Source organism: Sebastes umbrosus, chromosome 23 (genome assembly GCF_015220745.1).
Source record: "Sebastes umbrosus isolate fSebUmb1 chromosome 23, fSebUmb1.pri, whole genome shotgun sequence".
NCBI classification, from domain to species: Eukaryota; Metazoa; Chordata; class Actinopteri; order Perciformes; family Sebastidae; genus Sebastes; species Sebastes umbrosus.
In genome coordinates this window covers 2,064,976-2,088,875 of record NC_051291.1, presented here as the reverse complement: position 1 = coordinate 2,088,875, position 23,900 = coordinate 2,064,976, and the positions used below count along the sequence as shown (strand labels likewise).

Genomic DNA, 23,900 nt, shown 5'->3' with positions numbered 1-23,900 from the left:
CTCCATTTAAAGAAACAAAGTGGAACACAGAAACCTATGACTAGAAGAGATACGAAGGTTTGTTGTTGGACTGCAACCATCATGCTCACTAGTAAGTCTGGTTGACTTTATGACTGGTAGAAGTGGTGTGCAATCAGCACTCCAGCAGCTGCACGGGGCTGGATGACCGCCGCCTCCCTGGAACGGGTAGAACTTGGAAAAGTGGTGCACATGTGTCACACTGTGGCAGCATATCTCCATCTAGCAGCCGGCACGCCAAACATCTCCCCAAATTAGCTCTCCGCTATTCCTCTCACCTTTCCACTGCACAATGCTGCTGCCGACCCTAAAATGCATCTGGTGTTAGAATGCAGTCTCTATTTCAGGCTCTCGATGCCAGCCGGGGTGTATTTATACCGCTCGGGCTCAACGGCATAGGGAATGGGGTGGGTGGGTGATGGAGTGGCTAGTTATGAGAAGAATTAAACCAGCTTTATTAGCATTCCAGCCTGAGCTCAGGATCTATAACAGGGTTAAATACTGTATAGACTCACACACAGACAGAGAGAGGAGGCAACATAAACCACGGAGAAGCCCGAGGCAGGTCTACAGGAAGTCTGGTCCTCTGACTGGAACAATGGGCTGAGGGAAATAAGGCCACAGTGCCACACAAAAGAGCAGGGAGGAGGGGAATCACAGCCTAAAATAAGCCATGGCGTAGAACTCAATGTGGGTCACCACAATTATGGCAGCCTCATACTCTGGGTACAAGAACATGTCGGGGTGCTGGGATGTAGCCAGAAGAAAAGAGGTTTATGGAGCGCCGGAGGCAACATGTTGATATCAATCACAGCAGAGTTAGTGTCGTCCGGATGATGTGCATCATGGGGGGAGGACGGCAACACGCCTGATCAGAATTGTAAATGATCTCTAATGAAGTGTAGGAGGGTGGAGGCAAGCTGAGGCAGAGGATAAAGAAATGGGGGTGAATGAAGGAGAGGGGGATATAATGCCCTACTAATGCCTGATTTATGTAAAACTCACGTTCATGTTGTTCCTCAGTATTCTGTTAACATGTACATGGATCAGCTGGTGGAACATACACTGTTGCTTTCCTGGTGCGACATGTCACACACCAGACACGTGATACAGGCCACCTTACTGCCTCGCTAACAGGACAGCGGTGTCCCTGATGCGTCAATGTCCATCAAACTGCAGTGATGTGCCTCTTGACAGCATCGGGTTGTGGGCTTGCATAAAAAGCCCCCGGGGGGTGCACACAAGGGGCGAATGTGCACAAGGTTCGTTCACCAGTGCAGATTTTTCTGCCGCCTCCCAACAGGAGCTGGATCAAACCAATCAGCGCAGAGATATAGCAATATCATTTACATGGGCACGCACCATCGTCCGTCTTCACATGTCAGGTCACCTCCAGGCATGTGTATATGTGCATGCGTGCTAACCCATGTAGCTGTATTTTTATATAGATATATATAGATAGATAGATATAGAATAGATACTTTCACACCAAGAGCAGCAAAGATAGTAATAATTCTGTGTAGCAGCTGAGGCGAGAACAGCCCCCCCCCTTAAAGATGTGTCACTTCACATGATCTCATCAATTACAACAATAATGACATCATCAACACGTTATGTGGATAATGGATAGATAGATAGATAGATAGAAAGATAGATATCTCAATCAACTACCAGCTCTGTCTGTAGCATACATCATAAAAAATGTGATAACCTGGAGCTGCAACGATTAGTTGATTAATCAATCAACATAAAAATTAATCAGCAACTATTTTGATGCATGCAAGAAAAAACAAAATACCTAAATCCTCCACTTCTTCTTCAATGTGAGGATTTGGTGGTTTTCTTTTGTCTTTTACAGTTGTACACTTTTGGGGATTTTTGGACTGCTTGCTGGACAAAAACAAGACATTTTGAAGAGTTCACCTTTGACTATAATCAGTCACACACCAGATGCTCAGCAAGTTGGTCTGATTGGTGTTATCGGAGCAGACAGCGAGGGCATATGGACTCAGTATGGTGGAGGCTTATCAGTGTCTCCTCAGAGACTCACTACAGAACAGCCTGAGGGCAACAGACACATGCCTGCACATGCACACACATACATACGCACATTTCTTTAACACAGGTCCACTTGACATCAGTCTGAAAATGTGCAATCACAGCTCACTTTCGACACAATAGACTTTACTGTTCTGAACTTTGGCCTGTAGACAGAAGCTAAGCGATCTGACTGTGATGCAACACCCGCAGCAACAAAGCATGCAGCCCTCCGCGCTGTTAGAAAGAACCACATCCAGAGGGTAAAGCGTGAGATAACAGTAACTGAGCCAATGAGTGAAGGTATCTGGTGGCGGAGTAAACAACACCATAGTATGGCCAGAGGAGGAAGAGGGTTCCCTATGAATATACACAACAGGAGTCCTACTATCATATATAGAGGTATTAAAGGTCCCATATCGTGCTCATTTTCAGGTTCATGTTTGTATTTCTACTAGAACATGTTTACATGCTGCAATGTACAAAAAAACCCTTTATTTTCCTCATACTGTCTGCCTGAATATACCTGTATTCATCCTCTGTCTGAAACGCTCCGTTTTAATGCATTTCAACGGAATTGCGTTGCTAGGCAACAGTTTGGGTCCATGTTTACTTCCTGTCAGCTGATGATATTTACATTCACTGCAACAGGAAATAAGCTGGGACACATTTAAGAATGTTTACGTTTATTTAATTGTGTAAAGATTGTGTATTTGTGATATCACAAATGGACAGAAATCCTGACAGCTTGTTTCAAACGCAAAATTTCTGAATACGGGCTGTGTGTATTTCTCCGTATATTGAGCGTTTTGATAGTTTAACAGTATTTATAAAGCACTTAAACCTGCTTTATAATATAAAAGACATACAAATCTTACTTTTTATAATATGGGACCTTTAAAGACTGAAAAAAGAGCCATGAGGAGGTGCAGAAGTCTCTCAGAACACTTGATTTACAATATGCTGAAAGGTTATTATGGAATTTTTTGCCCATTGATGCCAAAAACCTTCTGCCTACTGCAGCTTTAATCAAAGCTTTTGTTAATAAAATCCTTCTCCACCTGCTGTGGAGGCAGCATCACCACCTCAAACCACACTTGTGGCAGCCTTAAATGCATCTCTGCTTTTACTTATTTCATCACAAAAATCGGTGCTAGGAGACTGTTTGTTGCACAACATGTAACCAAAGATAAGGAAAAAACCCAGTGAGTAAAAAAAACTACAGTACAGGTATGAAGAGTAGTTTCACTTTGACAGGTTTTGGAGCAGCACAGGAAGCTTAAATCAGATTATATAACGTTTAAAAAACATGCCTCAACACAAGAAGAAGAAGCTCATCAATGGCTCCTCAGCAGAGACAAACAAACCTGTTTTAACTCTGCATGCTGTTGTTAATATGCAGTATGCAACCAGGGCAGGTGAGGAAAATTTCTACCAGGCACTCAATACTTTTGTCTGACACTTTTGAACTCTATGTAGAATGCTTTAGATTTGTTAAGACAGTAGAAATATGGAATATATCACATAACCTAAAGCTATATATAATACTCTTCAAAAACATGTTTTATTATATTTGTTGAAATTCTCATTACACCCCGACAGCAATCAATAAATCAAATGCTCTGTCAAAAAAAAGAATAAAATCCAGCATCTGTAGCTGTCGCAGGACTGTAATAAGCCTGTCCAATCATTTTATTTAGCTCAAATATTCTTAATATAATATTTCTTATTATAAGGAAACCTGTCTGCCATGGTGGCAGGTGACCTGACATTGTTACCTGCCACAGCCAACATTTACCCTGTTATTTGGCAGGTGGCTGGTGCTAATTTCATTCCCTGAGTGCAACTATATAATATGTAAAGGAAACCATTAATTAGGTATTTGGTGGTTTATAGAGCCACTTGTGGTGATCGTCGTAAATCGTAAATTTGTGAGCCTGGTTTGATAGCTCAGGGCTTATGCCTTTTCTATCCATAGAATCATTGGAGGGATGAGAGAGGAGATGGAAGTTGGTGTTGAGGAGTTTTTTTTTTTTTTATAAATATATTTTATTTTATTTTATTTTATTTTTTTCTTCTTCTTCTTTCTTTTCTTTCCCTTCCTCATAACAACATTAAATTAAATTAAATATGGAGAAAACAAAATGGAGAAAAAATAAATAAATAAAATAAATCCAACATAACATGGTAAAGATCAATATCATGTGACTGTGTACAGTGTGGTGGGGGTGGCTGGCTGTCAGTCAGAGTGCAAATCCAATTAAACGCAAGATTAAAAAAGAATAAGATAAAATAAAGGTATATAAATAGGTATATAGATAGAAGTAAAAGAATGATGGATAAAAGGATGGTGTTTAATAGGGTGATGGTGACTTGTGGTGATGACTTACAGCTTTGTCTTGTTGTGGGTGTTTTTGCCTATAATGTGTAATTCTTACCTGCCACAGTATGACAGTATGGCAGTATATATATATATATATGCATATATATATATATATATACACACACTGTATATATATATATATATATATACACTTTTTCTCTTCTTTCTTTTCTTTCCCTTCCTCATAACAAAATTAAATTAAATTAAATATGGATAAAACAAAATGGAGTGAAAAAAAATAAAAAATAAAGAAATAAAGAAATAAAAGAAATAAAATAAAGAAAACTTTAAAAAAGCCAACATTCAAAGAAAAATAAAAAAGAATAAGAAAATAAAGTAAAATAAATAAAAATAGGTATATAGATAGAAGTAAAAGAATGATGGATAAAAGGATGGTGTTTAATAGGGTGATGGTGACATGTTGTGATGACTTACAGCTGTGTGTTGTTGTTGTGACTATACTGTGTTTATCTTAGTGGTGGAGGGATATTTATAGTCAACAATTCTTCTATAACATCTTCATTTTCTTCAAAACAACAACAATAAGTCACAGAACAGAGGTCTTACCTGCTAGTTCGTCCGGTTCCAGTCCAGTTTCTGTGTCTATCCCGCAGATAGCGAAGTAGTGAGCGAACCGGCAGGACCCCGCGGTGCTGCCCGCTCCGCTGCCCGCCGTGCTCACACTCATCCCGGCGTCACTGAGCAGCTCTGCCCGCTCTCTAGTTCTCCAAGAAACACGACTCCATGGAGGAAAAAAAGAGGAGAAAACTGGATAAAAATGCTCGACACTGCTTCTTCTCCTGTGTGGGTTAGTAGCAGTGAATGAAAGCTTGGTATTTGCTTGTTAAATGTTGTTTTAGTGCTAATAGTTCGCTCTCAGTGACTCTAGTCAGCAGCTCGCTGACACACTGAGCTGGATCTAGATGACGGCGGAGTGTTGTTGAGTCTCCTCCTCCGTCGGAGCAGTGAGTGAGTAGGCTGCCAGAGCGGGATATTCAAATCTAGTCCTCCATTCGGTCCACTCGGTCCATTCACAGCCTAGTTCACTGAGGATCACTGAACACACACAGATGGACAAATGTAACGTGTTTATTTGTTGTAATTATAAGATAAAAAGTGATGATTTACATCGGTTTGTTCTCCTAACTGACCAACGGTCACGACCGAATTATTTAGACAATTAAACACAACTGAGGCCGCATATCAATGCGCGGCCCTACGTCATCATGTAGCGAAAGGGCAGTGATTTGTTTGTTTTTTGTTGTTTTGTTTTGGCTGCGAGCTGAAGTTTATTTATTTATTTATTTATTTATTTATTTATTTATTCATTTATTTATTTATTCATTTATTCATTCATTCATTCATTCACATTCATTCATTTATATACTTATTTACTTATATATATATATATATATATATCACATAAAATAAATATATCTGAATGAATGAATGACTTTATTTCGAACATAAAAATAAATAAAAACAGATACAAAATAATAACAAACAAAACAAGAGTAATAGTGTCCGAAAAGGAGTAGGTAGAAGTAAAACTTTTATTTCCCTATACCCCTTTCTCACTTCTCATATATTATATATTCATATATCATAGAATGATAATATAATATATAAACTATCCCAGATTTATTTACATCCCAAATTAAATATATGAACAGCATCCCAAGTTTATTTCTAACCCACATATCGATTTGGAGTTAAAAAATAAATATAAACAGACCCTTATCACAACTCTTCCTCATCCATATACCTCCCAAAAATATCTTTTTTGTATAGCTTTTTAAATTGGTTTATATTTGTGCTCCGCTTCAACCCATCACCTAACCCATTCCACAAATCCACACCACAGACTGAAATACACAATACTCTTCTGTATCTGTATTTACCCTCTGTCTGAAACGCTCCGTTTTAGTGCATTTCAATGGAATTGCAACAGAATTGCATTGCTAGGCAGCAGCTTGGGTCCATGTTTACATCCTGTCAGCTGATGTCATTTACATACACTGCAACAGGAAATAAACTGGGACACATTTAGAATGTTTAGGTTTAAAACTGTGAAATGGTCTAAATATTGTAGATTTGTGACATCACAAATGGACAGAAATCCTAACGATTGGTTTCAAAAGCTCAGTTTCTGAATGCGGGCTGTGTGTATTTCTCTGTGGATTAAGCGTCCTGATATTTTCACAGTATTTATGTCATTCAAACCTGCTTTATAATATAAAAGACATGAAAATCTCACTTTTTACAATATGGGACCTTTAAGGCTCCACTGATAGTCACCAGTTTTTGCTCTCAGAGCTGTTGAAATGTACGACACCATCTCAACACTATGGAGGCAAAATTGTGACAATTTAACATGTAACCATGTTTAAAGTGGTAATATACGTAGCTACTGCCACTGCTGTTCCTAATCAGATAACAGAATGTGACAGGTTACAATATATATGGTTAAACACAGGCACTCGTGTATATCATTTTAAATGGAGAACTGTTTGTGTAATATATATATATATAACAATGTCTCCCTCGAGTGGTGAAAATGGAAAAGCACACAAGACAAACAGCACTAGATCCATTTAAGATTTTTTATGCATTTTCACATTGATGTTATAAAAAGAGACACAATATTATCCATAGGAATAGTGCAATCAGCTGAGTTTTCAAAGAACAAAAAAATAAAAAAGTATATATGTATAAAAAAGATCTGAAATAACTGAAAAGTTTCAAGTTTAGAAAGAGCAAAAAGATTTAACAACTTAACACTGAATTTACATACATATTGAGGTAGCTGGTAAAAGAACACATCCAAAACATTCAATGGCGTTACCACAAACAGCTGGTAACATATAATATAAAATATTCACAGTATGCATATTAACAGAGAATTAACGTGCAGAACATGTTTTTGGAAAATCAAAAGATAGAATCAGCAGCAACCACCTGTCCCTTTGGGAGTGAAACAAACTGGACTGATTCGTAGACAGTGGCATCCTTTTCTCACCGATGGGGTCTTGGAGGGGATCTACACTTCTTCCCTTCCCTGCTGGAACCTACAATGACAAATAGCAGGAAACAACAGAAAAAAGCATTACACCTGTATCTCAGAAACTGGAGAACCTGATGACATTGCATAGTGCCTTGTTCAGCTGTAAAAGAATTGTTATTATGCATGGAGAAACCCATGTTAGAGAAATGTTAAGTATCACCTTTTGTTGGCATTGCCACTGTTGGCTTCTTTGACCACTTGTAACCTTCACCAACAGTGCATCCTATATGAAGAATAAGGATTAGGAACATGCATTCTAATTAGACACATTAAGGACAATTAAAAATACATTGTAGAAACTTCAAAAAGAACACACTTTGTTTTGGGGCATCCCGATTTATGTCCTTTGTCCTCTGTAAGGCAACAATCTTGATCTTCTTCAACAGGGGGGGTTCAGACTTGTGCCTCTGTCTGGGTGTCTTGTCGTGGGGACTAGGTCCTGGTCTAACTTCCCACAACGTATCATTTGTGGCTTTGAAGTCCTCCTCTATCCTCACGCTGTGTTTTTTGTCCCTCTTGGTTGGGAAAAAGCTGTCCTTCCAGTCTTTGTTCAGTTGTTCCTTTGCCGATAATGGCATGGTTGCAGAAGATGATGTTGAGGGGCTGCCATAGGAGTGAGACCGCTGTAGTTTGGACAAAGGCAAATATTGTCTGGGAATAGATGTGCTCTGCTTAGATGAAGGAAGACTAGAGGAGGCAGAGGTTTCTCCAGACGAAGACAAACCTCTTGAGGAAGCTGAGCTTGTGGAAGACAAGCTACTGAAGGAGGTGGATGGGCCTTCCTGCCTATGTGAGGAAAGTTGTCTTGATATTCTGGGTTTTGGTACGTTTGCCTGAACGTTATGCTTTGTTGCATGGTGTCGATCATTTACAGGTTTATTTCTGTGCAATGGGGCTTTATTCTTTTCACGGGAGTCAGTCTTTTTGCTGGATGCTGTGGAGGTCTGTGAAGACCGAGTTCCATCTTTACCCCGCCTGTGGACTCTAGGTTCTTTTAAAAGTATCAAGGATGTATTGGATGGAGAACACTTCACAATATAGCGAGGAATCACAGGATTAGAACCCAAAGTGGAGTGTACCTCCATGTCCAAAGACCAGGGCTGCTGCTCTGAGTCTTCAGATGACAGTCTTTTTCTTTTAGGCTTTTTGTTAGCAGTTCCACAAAGACGGTCCACAGTTTCAGTTGATCGTCTGCTTTTTGTGGCAAATAAATCACCACTACTGTCCCCTGATCCTGATGAGATTCCTTTTTTATCTTCCTTCTTTTTGCTGAAATGGCCTTCTTCAACCACAGAATCGTGGAAAACTACTCTTTTTTTTGATACCGTTTGTCTGTCGGCCTTGTGTCGAACATCTGCAGAGCCACTTTTAGCTTCAATCGGCAGTCCACTCTTTTTTCTATTGTGCGACAGGTCAGAGCATGCATCCGGCATCACGTCTTTTAACTGTGTATCATGAAGTTTAGACTGGCGCTGTGGCAGTGATGAGTCTGCAGAAGACAGTCTGGTTTCAGGTTCAACACACGGGGCATCGCCACTGTCCGAATCTGAAGAGAAAAATCTCATCCTTCTTGGCTTTTTGTATTTTTGGTCATTGTCATCCTCGGTGTCAGAGTCAACATTTATTACACCTTCAACATGCTCAGAGGCAGCTTTGGTTTTAATCTGTCCTGCACTGTGTGACAGGTCAGAGCTTGCATCCTGCAGCATTTCTTCAGTCGGTGTATCATGGTTAGATCGGTGCTGAGGTGCTGATGAGTCTGCAGATGGCAGTCTGTTTTCTGGAAGCTTTTCTTTAACAGTTCCACACTGACGGCCCACAGTTCCAGGCGAATGTCTCTTTTGTTGACTACATGGGGCATCTCCACTGTCCTCTGAGGCTGAAGAGAACAAGATTCTTTTTTCTTTTCTCTTCCTTTTTGCCCTTTTGCAGTAGTGATCACCTTCATCCTCTGTGTCAGAAACTATGACTATTACATCATCCTTTGTTGAAATCTGTTGTCCATTGGTCTCGGGTTGAACATCCTTAGAGCAGCCAGCTCTGGCTTCAATCAGTCGTCTGAGTTTTTGCATACAGCCAGACTTGTCGAAGCTCCTAGTTTGACCTTTTTGCATATTTGCAAACTCATCGCCTTCGCCCTCTTTTTCAGACGCGGATACATCAGTCTTGGATGGCCGAGGTGCTGACCTCTTCTTCAACATCTTCCTGGACACTGTCAAATAGTTGTGTTCCGATGCAGATGAGTAATCACAACTGTCTTCAGTTACACAGCTGTCTACAGACTGTCTCCTGTTCTGAGCTTCCTCAGAGACCATTTCATGTTCAGGTGTGCTCTCGCCTGATGCCACCTCAAATCTACATGTCACAGCTTGTATAAAGCTCTCTTTTGTGTCGTACACTGGCAGCTGGGGAAAATCAAAAGCTAGTACTGGTTTCGGAGGTGTTGGACTTGTGTCACACTGTCTTTCTTCGTCTTCTGTTTCCCCAACTTCTAGCACACTTTTTTCTAGGCTATCCTGGTCTTCATCTTCTGGTTCAAATTTAAGGTCTAACACGCTTATATCTAAACAGTCATAATCCATCTCATCATCAGTCTCATCTTCAGCTTTCAAAACAAAGGAGGGAATATTTGAAACAAAGTGGTTTGTTTGTGTTTCACGGTTACATTTAGGATTTGATAGATCTTCAAAACCGTAATCAGGTTCAACAAAACATGAAGAACAATGCTGTGCTATTTCAAGTGTTTCTGTCTTTAGTGAAACCTGCTGCTTTGGAATCGCTTCCTCATCTGTAAGGATTTCTGTTTTAATCTGAGCCTGACCCTGCACATGTCCATAGCCTTCATTTTCAAGTGGTGACTGCTCATCTCTGGGTTCAGGTACTTGAGACGTCTCCACAGTCATATATTCATTCTTTGGATTGTCAGCGTCACTTACATTTTCATACTGTGAGTCTTTAATCCATGCTGGAATGCTTAATCCTCCATGCTCTGTGTTTGCGACAGTTGTGATCAGCTGTGACGGGTCATCGTCCGAAATGTCCTCATATTTTGGTCGTGCTTCCTCGCCCTCTCTTTCAGATTGAGTGGCATGCTCTTTGACTTTGTTTTCATAAAGTGCTATGCATAAATCAGTTTGTGAATGCACAGAGCCTGCATCCTCCCTCGCACCTTCATCACTTGTTTGGTCGCTCAGCCATTCACTTTGGTTTGCAGCAATTGATACTATATTAGTAATCTGAATTTTATCAACTGGTGAATCTAGCTCGGAATAAGGAATTGCTTCCTCACAGGTCACACCGCAATGTTCGTCAACATTTTTCCTCTTTTTTGTATTTGCGTCTTGATTTTCAACGAGTGATGCAAGTTCAAAAGATTTGCCACAGTCATCGGAATAAACAAGTTTGCAATAGCCATTTGCAGGCATAGTTGCGTCCAAGTTTTTTTTTACGGTCAAATCGAAATCTACAGATGCACTCTTCTTAACAAATTCACTTTCACAAGCATGTTTTGAGTTGCCTACAGCAGAGACTAGTGTACCTGTTGAATGTTTCATTGATGCATATGTAACACAATCATCCGTCTCTTTAAACTTGGGCATTAACTCAGCGTTTGCTTTGGTGTCCTTTGAACAGTCCTCTTCAAGTGCTTGTCCAACTGCTGCAGTGCACTCCTCAATCACAGTACAGTTGAGACTTTGCCTCTCCACATCTTTGTCAAAGGCAGAGGTTGTGGGGAGATGGGCAATACTGTTTGGCATGGTGTCGTCAGACTGCAGTGTGGAGTCCCCGTCCCACGCATTATGTTCATAATTTCTCTCTTTCTGAGTTAAAACAGTCATAAAATATGCGATCTTTCGTTCAATAAAGTCATATATTTCTGCATCTGTAGGTGGTTCCGTCTCTCCAACTGGCAAGACTTTGTGTGTGGATGACTGACTGCTGAGAGACGGAGGGAAGACCTGCTGCTGATGGGGGCTGGAAGGAGTTCCTCTTGAATGATCTGGGTTTTGTGTTCTAGTCAGTCTACAGTTTAGAGCAGCTTGTGAACCTTTGACTTGCTGACCTTTGCCATTAATCTCCTCTGACAGAAAAGACGGGGTGGTAAAGGATTTGGAATCTGAAGGATTTCCATTCAGTAAGGCCACCAACAGTGGGTTAGATGCCTGCTTTTTGCTCACAGTCACAGAAGAACACTGATCCTGTAAAGGAAATGTCTTTGCTGCGACTCCCTGAAGTGCTGCAGAACTGGTACAGGCTAATGAGGCACAATTCAAATGCCGTCTTTGCTGCAGTCCAGTATTATTCTCCAAATTTGATCTTTTCAGGAAATGTCTACCAAAATTTTGCATGGAATCTTCCATTTGATGTCCACGGTTGTTAACGGATTGTCTTACAGAGTTCTCATAAGCCAATGTCCCAAGATAACTGCTGGGCTCTGCAGAGACTTGTGCTGATGAATAAAAGTCAGCATTACCGTCTTGGTGGCGACTGTTCCGAGAAGTGCATGCACTATCTTTTGGTATTGGGCGGTGGAATCCAGTGCTTACTACGCTTGCCTGTGACTCCTTTTGGTGTTGGAGTCCCTGGAGATTCTGTTGTGATTGTCCATAGCCTTGGTGCAACTGAGCTGGACTGTAAGCCACTCTAAGCTCCCCGAGATATTGAGTGACTACCATGTTGTTTTGTATTTCATTTTCAGGGTGAACTACTGGTACAGGTGTAACGTTGATGTCCTCAGGTGATGGGAGAGCAACGTTTCTCCAGTGCTGGAATGCAGAATAGGCCCCTTCTTGGCTGCGTGGAAATCCAGATTGCATCTCATGTAGAGCTATCTTTCAAGTGATCACTTCAGTTCGCTTCTCAGGTCTAGGAAACAAATAAAAGCAAAATTAGTGGTTTGTTGGTGTCACATTTACTACAACACAGACCTTTTCCACTGCAGGATCCCAACGACCCATAACCCCCTCTTTTGGGCAGAGTTCCTGAACCTAAATTTGAACACCGCTCAGGAGGTAAATTCAAGTGTTTAGACAGGCATTGCAAGGAAGTGTGTTTGGCTGCCTTGTTATGTCTTTGTACTTGTAAACTGTAGATTGTGTGCACAGTGTTGGGGAGTACAATACTTTTTAAATAATTTCTCAGTAACGTTTAAATGCTTTGGTATTTTCAAAATCACATTTTAAAAAGGTACTGTACAAGTACAAGCACGAGCAACAGGACGCTGACTGTCATTGACTTAACGGCCACAGGTGTCGCTGTTAACAAGCAATTCCATCTTCAGCATCCTTCTCCTGATATACCCAGCATCTCTCCTTTGCACATGTCCAAACTAGGGGTGGGAACGGTACGTGTATTTGACCCGAACTGTTCGGTACAGGACGTTCGGTTCGGTCCGCGACATCCTTTCGGTACGCCGTTACCCAAATATCTGTTTATGTCTACTACTTGCACGACGGAACAGAAACTCTGGAGCGTGAGCTTTACCCGGAAAGTATTGGCAGCGCACCAGGAATGGTAGCAGCGCTGTAGCGCCCAGTAGCTCATGATAGTCGAGCTAAACTGACAACAATTTGTGTTAAACTGCACGCTGACACTGTTCAACTGAAGTCAGGTTTATATGTGGACACTTTAAACATTTAATTTACGACAGCATCACCCGAATGTGTCGATTAGCGGAGCGAAACAAAAGCAGACTGGACGGAGAGTCCGTTCCCCCACAGCGTTCTGGCAGCCTCCCACTGCAGATTCACACCGTGCCACCGTAACATCTAATGCTATAAGAGTGTTTATCACTGCATATACGACCACGCTCGATCGTAAACAATATTACTGTAGAAGACCCATTCTTTCCATTAAGATTTGCCAATGAAGAAGTTTTTATGTTATTTATATAAGCCAAACTTTTGTTTAGGCAAACATTTGTTAACTTATTTTTGCCAAATAAATGAAAAGCATGTTGAAATCATAAATTGACCTCCTCGCTGTACCATAAATGTACCAAACCGAACCAAAAACCGTGACCCTAGAAACCGTGATATGAACCGAACCATGAATTTTGTGAACCGTTCCACACCTAGTCCAAACCATCTCTGTCTCACCTCTCTCGCTTTGTCTACTAGCCATCTAACCTGAGCTGTCCCTCTAAAGCTCCAAAAGTTCCTGGGACTTTTAGTCCCGATATTTTACTGCTACATATATTTATGTTGGATGTAAAGAATGAAATGCAGAGGAGGAAAATGAAACGAGAGAGATTGTCGGTCTCCACAGTAAATCATCTGTTGAGTGTTTGATGGTGATAAGATAAGATAAGATATACTTTTATTGTCCCCGTGGGGAAATTTTTCCTGGACTCCGTCCAACTGCAGTTACACCAACAAACACTAAATAAAAACAACAACAAGAATGATAAAAGATTCCACATAAAACAGGGAAACAGTTTCACAGAAACAGATATTTCAACACATACACAATGGTACATACCATCACACACCCCATGGCAGGTATTGCACCCAGGTATTGTACCGTCTACCGTGTTTCCCACATTGCACAGACAATAGCCCAATATTACACAGATGCAACATACTGCACTGTCCCTATTATTTATTTGTGCTTTAGAACATAACCGCCGTGAAACAATGAGAAAATAACTTTTCTTTCATTCACAAATGAAAGAAAAGTTATTTTCTCATTGTACCAACTGTGGATGAAACATTACCGCTTGCCCTCGCGAGCTCTCTCTCTTTTTTTAATGAGTCAGGAAGCCGAGAGCAAAGCTTAATTTTACTTTCAAGGTTATCAAACAAATAACTCTATCAAATAGACTCTAGAGCAGGGCTCTGCAACTTTCACTATCAAAAGAGCCATTTTAAGCAAAAACAAAAACAAAAAAAATCTGTCTGGAGCCGCAAAACATTTGATCATTGTGATGAAGGTAAAACAGTTTATAGTCTAAGTATATAGTATATAAGTCTAATGCAGTGAGGGCCAAAGAGACAATGTGCTACGGAGTATTAGGACCACATTGAGGGAAAAACATCTGAGATTTACAGAATAAAGTTATAATATGAGAAAAAAGTCGTAATATTACGAGAAAAAAAGTCGCAATATTACGAGAAAAAAAGTCGCAATATTACAAGAATAAAGTAATAACTTTAAGAAAAAAAAAGTCGTAATATTACGAGAATAAAGTCATAACTTTACAAGAAAAAAACATTACGAGAATAGTCATAACTTTACGAAAAAAAAGTCGGAATATTGCGAGAATAAAGTCATTCAGCTTCCCATCGGAAAATATTCTAAATAGCCTAAAGCAAACCTGCCAAAAAAGTGTGGTATATTTTCAGGTCTTGCACAAGACAGCGGGGCCCCTAATTGTAAACAGATGTGTAAGAAGCATACGTGGAGACCTGTGGTCATACGATATGTCCAGGGGCTGAAAGATAAACATTTAGGACAAAGGAGCCATACAGGGTCATATCCTCAGAGCAGATGCTGCATGACATGACCCCGATATAAGGAGGTGCGAGAGCCCCGAAGTGCAGGACTTTCAGATTTGACTTGAGACCTCCGGACGCTCGAGACGTTCGTTATGACATTTGTTGCTTGTTTGTAATAAACTCTATTGTACCAGCAAGAACAGTGTCCGCGGAGCATCCTTTCTCATCACTTCAACAGCACTGTCGCAGGAAAGATACGACAAAAGTAAATGAATAAATAACTAAATGACCCAATAAAAAAAAAAAAAATTTCATTAAAATGTAGCAAAAATAATATTAAAAAGTCATAACTTTACGAGAAAAGAGTTGTAATATTACGAGAATAAAGTCGTAATATTACGAGAAAAAAAGTTGTAATATTACGAGAATAAAGTCATAACTTTACGAGAAAAAAAGTTTAACATTACGAGAATAAAGTCATAACTTAACCAAAAAAAAACTCGTAACATTACGAGAATAAAGTCATAATTTTACGAGAAAAAAGTCGTAACATTACGAGAATAAAGTCATAACTTTACGAGAAAAAAAGTTTAACATTACGAGAATAAAGTCATAACTTAACCAAAAAAAAAGTCGTAACATTACGAGAATAAAGTCATAATTTTACGAGAAAAAAGTCGTAACATTACGAGAATAAAGTCATAACTTTACGAGAAAAAAAGTTTAACATTACGAGAATAAAGTCATAATTTACGAGAATAAAGTCATAATTTTACGAGAAAAAAATCGTAACATTACGAGAATAAAGTCATAACTTTACGAGAAAAAAAGTTTAACATTACGAGAATAAAGTCATAATTTACGAGAATAAAGTTGTAATATTACAAAAATAAAGTTATAACTTTACATGAAAAAAAGAAAACGCGTAAAATACTATTTTATAATATTATGACTTTATTCTCATAATATGACTTTATTAGGGCCACAATGAGGGAAAAAACATCTGAGATTTCCAGAATAAAGTCATAATATAACGAGAATAAAGTCAGAAGTTTACCAGAAAAAAAGAAAATCTCACATAAAATGACTACTTTATAATATTATGACTTTATTTTCTAAATTTCGGATTTGTTTTTCCCTCAATGTGGTCCTAATACTCCGTCCTACCGTCGCACCATAGACCTACAACAATAAATAAAAATGAAAATGTAAACACAAAAACAGTTATTCATTTCCACTGGAGAGGAGCTGAGGAGCTGCAGGTTGCTGACCACCTGGTCTGGAGTTCTTCCTTTGTTAATGATTAAAGCGGTGCACAGGTTAACATGCAGCTGCTAACAGAACATCCGGCGGACGAACCGCGTAAAATATTTCAACATTTCTTACCTTATAATCCGCATTTCACTTGATTTTAACTCATTTCTCAGCTTCCAACGCCTCAAAACCGAGTAAAACTCAACTCCTGAAGACCCTCAACTGAAATAAACATCATAGTTATCCAGAGAAGTCCGTTGGTCCGGTTTCTGGTGGTTATTTCCTCTGAATTGTGAGTGTTTGTTGCTGCTGAGTTCCTCTAGAAGTAGTTCCTGGTAGAGTCTCAGAGTCACTGAGGAGAGACAGAGCCGACCGGATCCTTTTATATGACGCTCAGCGTGAGCTCTGATTGGTCGGTTGTAAAGAGAGAGCCTCTGATTGGTCGGTTGTAAAGAGAGCAGCCTCTGATTGGTCGGTTGTAAAGAGAGCCTCTGATTGGTCGGTTGTAAAGAGAGCAGCCTCTGATTGGTCGGTTGTAAAGAGAGCCTCTGATTGGATATAATAACCTGTAATAATAACAATAACCTAGTGTTTGACTCACATTTAAAAAATGTAGGCTACTCCCAATAATCATGGAAATGAAACGTATCTAGAAAAAAACAGCATAAATAAGTTTAACTTTCAGTTCCGCTCCCCGTCGGAAAATATTATGAAATAGCCTAAATCGAACCTGCCAAAAAATAAATGAATAAATGACTCAATAAAAAAAATTTAAAAAAATAAATAAATATGTCATTAAATTAAATTTTAATTTGTTTTTTTTATTTTCTTTATTTCTTTTCCATTTTTTCCTTTAATTTCTTTTCAGAATTTCACAAACACACAAAAAACAGACAAAAAACAAAAACAAAAAAGTAACATCTACAGACAGACTCACAAACATACCAACCCCACATACAGAGTAATAATAATAAAAAATAAAAAAAAATTAAGTAATACTAATAAAAAAACTAAAACTAAAAAAAAACATGTATTTCTTTATTTCTTTAACATGGCAAACCCAACAGGCAACAACAGCTGTCAGTGTGCTGACTTGACAATCGATTAAAATATTTAATCACAATTAAGTCGCAAATTAATCGGTTTGAAAATGACCATGACAGTTTTTCCTCAAGGCTGAGAGCTCCGAGTCTCTCTCTTTTTTTTAGCAGTATTTAGACCTTTGCGTATGTGCTCTCACAGTCCTTTATATCTCATAGTCTTCTCTGTCTGACACTTCTGTCCTTTTAAGGTCCCGACCTCAAATAGGCACACTGCATGTTTGTTGACCAAGAATGCAACACAGAAACTGAAATAGACTTCAATGGGGGCGTCTGGGTTAGCTCAGTTGGTAGAGCGGGCGTCCATGTATCAAGGCTTGGTCCTGACCGTGGCGGCCTGGGTTCGAATCCGGCCTGTGGCCCTTTCCGCATCCACTCTCTCTCTCTCCCCCCTTTCCAAGACTCTATCCACTGTCCTCTCAATAAAAAAATGGAAAATGCCCCCCAAAAAAATAACTTAAAAAAATAAATAAATAAATAAAATAGACTTCAATGGCAATGAGAGACACCTGTCGGGTCCGCAGGAATGTGCTGCATGCTCTTATTTTCCAGTCACAGGGTGTATCTTTGACATGAAAAGCGCATATACGTAAGCTCTCAGATGATTAGGATTAGGTGCGTGTGAAACACTTTTTGACCGTGCCGTGCCGTATGTAACCGTATGTAACCTATTGGATTGGATTCTTCTGAATGGAAACAGAGGAGAAGAACAATACACAGATAAACCCTTGATTCTGGTGAGATGTGAAACTGTGAATAAATATAAATGATCCAACGTTATACAGCGCGCGGGACATTGGTTTAGTGTTTCCCTCGTCCCCTATATGTACACCCTCGGCCCTGGAACGGGCAGCCAAACAGAGGGCCCTGGGCGGCGTGATTCTTTATTGTGCATGGTAGCCTGTATAAAGTTGAAGATGGGGAAAACCAGAAGTCGAGACCGGTGGCCTTGTGACACAGAGGAAGTGAAGTTTGCTGAGCTGAGGCACACAGAGGATGTCTGTTAGCCAGAAGGAGAAGTGACTACAGGCACATGTCCCGTGGATGAATTGAGAAATGATGTTGTAATGACATCCAAGCTGGAAATATAAAAACTAAGGACAAAGTAGAATCGGATCATTTTTCTCTCACACACAGTCTCTGAGCCGGTCTGGGCTGTTCATCAGGATGGATCAGCCTCGGAGATTAGGATGAATAGCTTTTGGACTGAGCTAGATTGGACGGAGAAAGGATCAAGTGTCCTCAGTGACATGGAAAGAAAATAGGAGATTGTGATTTTTTACAGAGAATTTGCTCTTTCCACTTCCAACTGAGGATTACAGATTCACTGGTCATGATTCCTCAGCTTGAGCTGCCAACACGGGTTGGACGCCAGCTTCGAGCTGGGCTTTGATTTGTGATTTTGGACTTAGGAGTTTCTGAACTGGCAGTAAAAGAGGAACACTGCGACGGCAGTAAACCCCGTCTTTCCCTCCGTCTCAAAACAGACGTTGAATTGAACAGGTTATATTATTAGTCTTTTTATCATGATCATTATAACTGGGTTATGAATCTCTATTTTTTACCAATCTAACATTGAACTAATCATAATTGAATTACCTTTTGGAGCTGTATGCTTTTGCTCTGCCTAATCTTACAATAAAAATACGATTTATAATTAAAGCACAAGCTGTGGACATTTGAATTATTACTTCTTAAGACTTGTGGTCCTCAAGGTAACTGAGTGTCTCCTAAGGACACTCATGACCCTGTTGTGGATGAAAACATGTGATTGTGCTCTACAGACTGCTCCTGTTGACAGGAAATAAAAAGAAGTTAAAAACTTACATAATACAGTAATAGAATACATGTTTAGTATAATTACTGATATAATACAGTAATAGAATACATGTTTAGTATAATTACTGATATAATACAGTAATAGAATACATGTTTAGTATAATTACTGATATAATACAGTAATATAATACATGTTTAGTATAATTACTGATATAATACAGTAATATAATACATGTTTACTATAATTACTGATATAATACAGTAATAGAATACATGTTTAGTATAATTACTGATATAATACAGTAATAGAATACATGTTTAGTATAATTACTGATATAATACAGTAATAGAATACATGTTTAGTATAATTACTGATATAATACAGTAATATAATACATGTTTACTATAATTACTGATATAATACAGTAATAGAATACATGTTTAATATGATTACTTATATAATACAGTAATAGAATACATGTTTAATATGATTACTTATATAATACTATTAATATAATACATGTTTAGTATGATTACTGATATAATACAGTAATAGAATACATGTTTAGTGTGATTACTTATATTATACAGTAATAGAATACATGTTTAGTAGGATTATATTACATGTTTAGTATGATTACTGATATAATACAGTAATATAATACATGTTTAGTATGATTACTTATATAATACAGTAATAGAATACATGTTTAGTCTAATTATAATACATGCTTAGTGTGATTACTTATATAATACAGTAATATAATACATGTTTAGTAGGATTATATTACATGTTTAGTATGATTACTGATATAATACAGTAATATAATACATGTTTAATACGATTATAATACATGTTTAGTGTGCTTACTTATATAATACAGTAACAGAATACAGGTTTAGTATGATGTTTTTCAGTTTAACTTGTTTTCATTGAACTGTTCGAGCGTTGTGGGTGAGGATCCAGCCCAGACAGACGAGGAGACGGCAAAGTAATCCACACACATCTGTGAACTAGTGGTTGTGAGGTTGGAGCGGGTGAGGGGTGTGAATGTGAGCTTATCAAACCTAAGCCATCTTTTTCACACCTACACTGCAAAGGGCTTTTCATTCAGGACGTAACAACACACCAAGAGAATAACTCTCTGTGATGTTAAAACTATGTTGATAATAAAACAGCTGGAGGGCTGATGGGGGAGGTAGTTTCTCACATACCGTAATACGTGGGAGAGAGGCTAGAAGGACACTCAGACAGCCAAGGTCAAGAAGAAGGGAAATGTTCGACAAACAATTCAGACTGAGAGAGACGGAGAAACTGTGAGAAAGGTTACCGTTGTTTTTCCTTAAAGGGACTGTTTGTTACTTTTTAAGCGTATAAATGTACCGGGTCAGGACACATGCGTGCTCGCATATGCGCGCTCGCGTGTGGCCAGCGTCCCCGCTCCTCTGCTGCTCGCCTTCACTCAGACAGAGCGCGCGTTCTCGCGTACTCGCTCCACCTCTAGACGTGAACGCGCGCTCACTCCACCCTGCAGAAGAGTTAGTTTAGCTCTGAGAATATCTAGTGAATGTACAGTGGACGTTTGTGCAGAAATAACTGCTGCAGCTTCACCAGACCAACAGAGGTTTCCCGTGTCTTGTGAAGTGACGGGGCTCCGCAGAGAGAAACCTTGTCGTCTTGTTACCGACCGGGTGCCGGTGTCTTCCTGCTCTCTCCGGGTGCGGGCGGAAGGAGGCGAGTTTCTCACTGCGCAGCCCCGCTGCTGAAGCCTGCGCTGATGCAGGAGAAGCCAACACTAGGATCAGCAGTGATTCATGGAGAGACCTTCATCTGGTCAGCTAACATTACTGCCAAGCAGCTGAAATATAGAGTGATATTGTGCTTTTAGCTGACGTGTGTCTCCTCACTGTGTTGAGCGATGCTCCTTCATGTCTATGTAGAGCGAGCACAAGCGCGAGAAACAGGACGCTGACTTTCGTTGACTTAACGGCCACAGGTGTCGCTGTTAAGAAGCATTTCTGAAAGTTACAAATAGTCCCTTTAATAGGACTTTTCTAAGAATGTTCCCGGAAATTAAGGAAAATATCTCTTTCCACTGTGATAACTAATCTTCCCTCCGTGAGGATAATGGGTTTTTGTTAACCTGACAATCACGGCTGCCAATAGATATATCACATCTAAGTGGAATCATGAGGATCCCCCTGATATTATGCACTTCCTATAGAGATACGATCATCTAACTCTGTATATCCACTTTTAAAAACTTTTGAAAACACATAGACATACACATCCATTTCTGGACGCATGTGTACACTTATACACATTTATGTATATATACTGTATATTTGTTTTATGAACTTGTCCTACCATTTTACCACTTCTATTATTATTGATATGTTCTGTGATGTTCTGTTTTAGCAGTTACCATATCTTTTACTTTATTTATCTGCTTGCATTGTCTTATGAAGCACTTTGTAACATCTGTTTTAAGAAGTGCTATATAAATAAATTTATTATGATAGGATATGGGATCCAAGGATCACTTATATAGAATATTCTTAATCTAACCTTTCTAGTGTATTTACTTAATTATTAATTATTATTTTCTATATGCTGTTTTCTTTTTTTTCCACATTTATTTAATTAATTAATTAATTAATTTAATGTTTCTATCTTACTACCATGAATTATACTACTTTAGTACGTATTATTTTTAATTTTAATTAACTAATTAAATTATTTAAAAAAATATTTTTAAGTTATTTTTTCTGCAACTTTACCTCTCGGGGTGTGAAGAAGGCTCGACCTGTCTCTTAGACGTTTCTGTATACTTGTCAGTATATGCCAAGTATACTTAAGTATAACTTTGTTAAATTTATCTTAATCTGAAGGATTCTCTTTTATTCTAAGTTTAAAAGAAGTATACTAATAGCTCACTTGAATAAACTTTCTTTCTTGTTCGGGTGCTTTCTCTTCCATTGTGTCTGAGTAATCATGAGAATTCAATGCTCATTCATTGTGAGATTGTATTTCCAGCCTCCAGGTGCAAACTGATGAAGATAACATGAACTCGTAAAAACGTCTCAACTCCCCTCTCACTGTTGTCTTTGTCACGGAGATTAAGCAGAGAAATGTGAAGAATGTTTTACTCCTCTGCAGATAACCAAGTGTCTCACTCGATGTGCAAGGACAGAGCACAATAAGATGCTCTGTTGTCTTTTAAAGATGCGTCTTCTGTTCTGTACCGGCTAAAAGATGATGATTCATTTGCTATTTGACTTTGTGTTTTCTATTAAAGAGAAATTGCTGCACAAACATGTCAAAATAAAAGCCAAGAAGATAGTGTGGTCATTCTATAAAAGTGTAACATTATTTAAGCACATGATCGAGGTAACAGTAGAAGATAAATAGGCTAAATAAATACATACTGTACCTAAAAAAGCCTAATTAATTATATATCCTAGACACCTACACTGTGCCAAAATCATGGAAATTCACAATAATTAGGCCTGTGCTAAAAAAGCCAGGTGCAAGTAAGCCAAATGATCTTTGGCCCATCGCAATAACCTCCATATTGTGTAAAACCATGGAACGAGTTCTTGCCAGCCTGACCAGCACAGTGGTGACTAAGCTAGATCTGCTCCAGTTCGCTTAAATAAGAGCGACAGAGTCCCAGACGACGCTGTGCTGACTCTGCTTAACACAGTCACTAAACACCTTATGCATCCTAAAGGTTATGCCAGAGCTTTATTTGTGAATTTTAGCTCAGCTTTTAACTCAATGAAGACGCATATTCTCCTGAAAAGGCTCCTTGATCTCAACATCAACACAGGGTTAGTTCTGTGGATCAGAGAGAACATGTCAGACAGGCTGCCCACAAGGCTGTGTTCTTTCCTCTGTGCTATTCTCTCTTTTTACTAATGAATTTATGACCAATGAGAAACATTTTAGACTGTTTAAGTATGCGGATGACATGGCCTTAGTTGGTCTTTTACAGGAAACAGGCCCACTAGGTGAAGCTGCCTATCTGGCCCACACTACAGCCCTTCAAACACGGTGTCACACTAGCCAGCTAGAAATCAATGTGGCTGAGAAGAAAGAATTAATCATGTGCTGCACAAAACAACATCTGATCACAGAGTCAGTTTCACTTGATGGCCAACATGTTGAAACTGTGGAACACTTTAAATACCTCGGTACAGTCCTGGACACCCAGGTGAGCTTCTCTGTAAATACAGAGTATATCTTCAAGAGATGCTCACAGCGACTTTATCTTCTAAGGAAACTTAGTGGCCTCGGTGTCAGCCGGCAGATTTTAGAATTAGTGTACAAAACTATTGTTGAGAGGATTTTAACCTTTAACCTTCCTGCCTGGTACGGTCACCTACACTGTAGATAGAAGAATAAACTGTCTAGGATTGTGTCAATGGTAGGCAAAATAGTTGATAAACCCCAAAAGCCCTTGACTCAACTTTTTACAGAAAGGACGAGGAAGAAAGCGAGGAGCATCCTTGCAGATAGCTCCCATCCTCTCTGCAGCCAGTCGGGAGGCGCTATAGAGCCCCTCTGGCAACTAAACATGTGTTTAAAAAGTCTTTCATCCCAAATGCCATCAATACTCTTTTTTTTTTTTTTTTTAAAGTTATTTTTTTGGGAGCATTTTTCCATTTTTATTGACAGGACAGTGGATAGAGTCTTGAAAGGGGGGAGAGAGAGAGTGGATGCGGAAAGGGCCACAGGCCGGATTCGAACCCGGGCCGCCGCAGTCAGGACCAAGCCTTAATACATGGACGCCCGCTCTACCAACTGAGCTAACCCAGGCACCCGC

General features: G+C 39.2%; 2 protein-coding genes across 12 annotated transcripts in view; both read right to left on the bottom strand.

Annotated features, from left to right (window-relative positions):
• Nucleotides 1–5,453, bottom strand: part of dennd5b (DENN/MADD domain containing 5B) — a 68,530-nt gene extending 63,077 nt beyond the window's left edge. For 2 of the 6 annotated variants that reach the window (XM_037760104.1, XM_037760105.1), the window contains exon 1: nt 5,006–5,452. In XM_037760104.1, the coding sequence (XP_037616032.1) occupies nt 5,006–5,126 (121 nt within the window). In that variant the 5' untranslated portion in view covers nt 5,127–5,452. Of the gene's footprint in view, nt 1–5,005 lie in introns of all 6 variants that reach the window. The other 4 variants (XM_037760107.1, XM_037760109.1, XM_037760106.1 and 1 more) reach the window with 3 other exon arrangements.
• Nucleotides 5,454–7,027: 1,574 nt separating this feature from the next.
• Nucleotides 7,028–23,900, bottom strand: part of LOC119482534 (dentin sialophosphoprotein-like) — a 34,310-nt gene continuing 17,437 nt past the window's right edge. For 3 of the 6 annotated variants that reach the window (XM_037760128.1, XM_037760129.1, XM_037760133.1), the window contains 3 exons: nt 7,819–8,581; nt 7,663–7,725; nt 7,028–7,506 (listed from right to left, as the gene is read on the bottom strand). In XM_037760128.1, the coding sequence (XP_037616056.1) occupies nt 7,454–7,506; nt 7,663–7,725; nt 7,819–8,581 (879 nt within the window). In that variant the 3' untranslated portion in view covers nt 7,028–7,453. Of the gene's footprint in view, nt 7,507–7,662; nt 7,726–7,818; nt 12,369–16,324; nt 16,543–23,900 lie in introns of those variants that run through there. The other 3 variants (XM_037760126.1, XM_037760130.1, XM_037760127.1) reach the window with 3 other exon arrangements.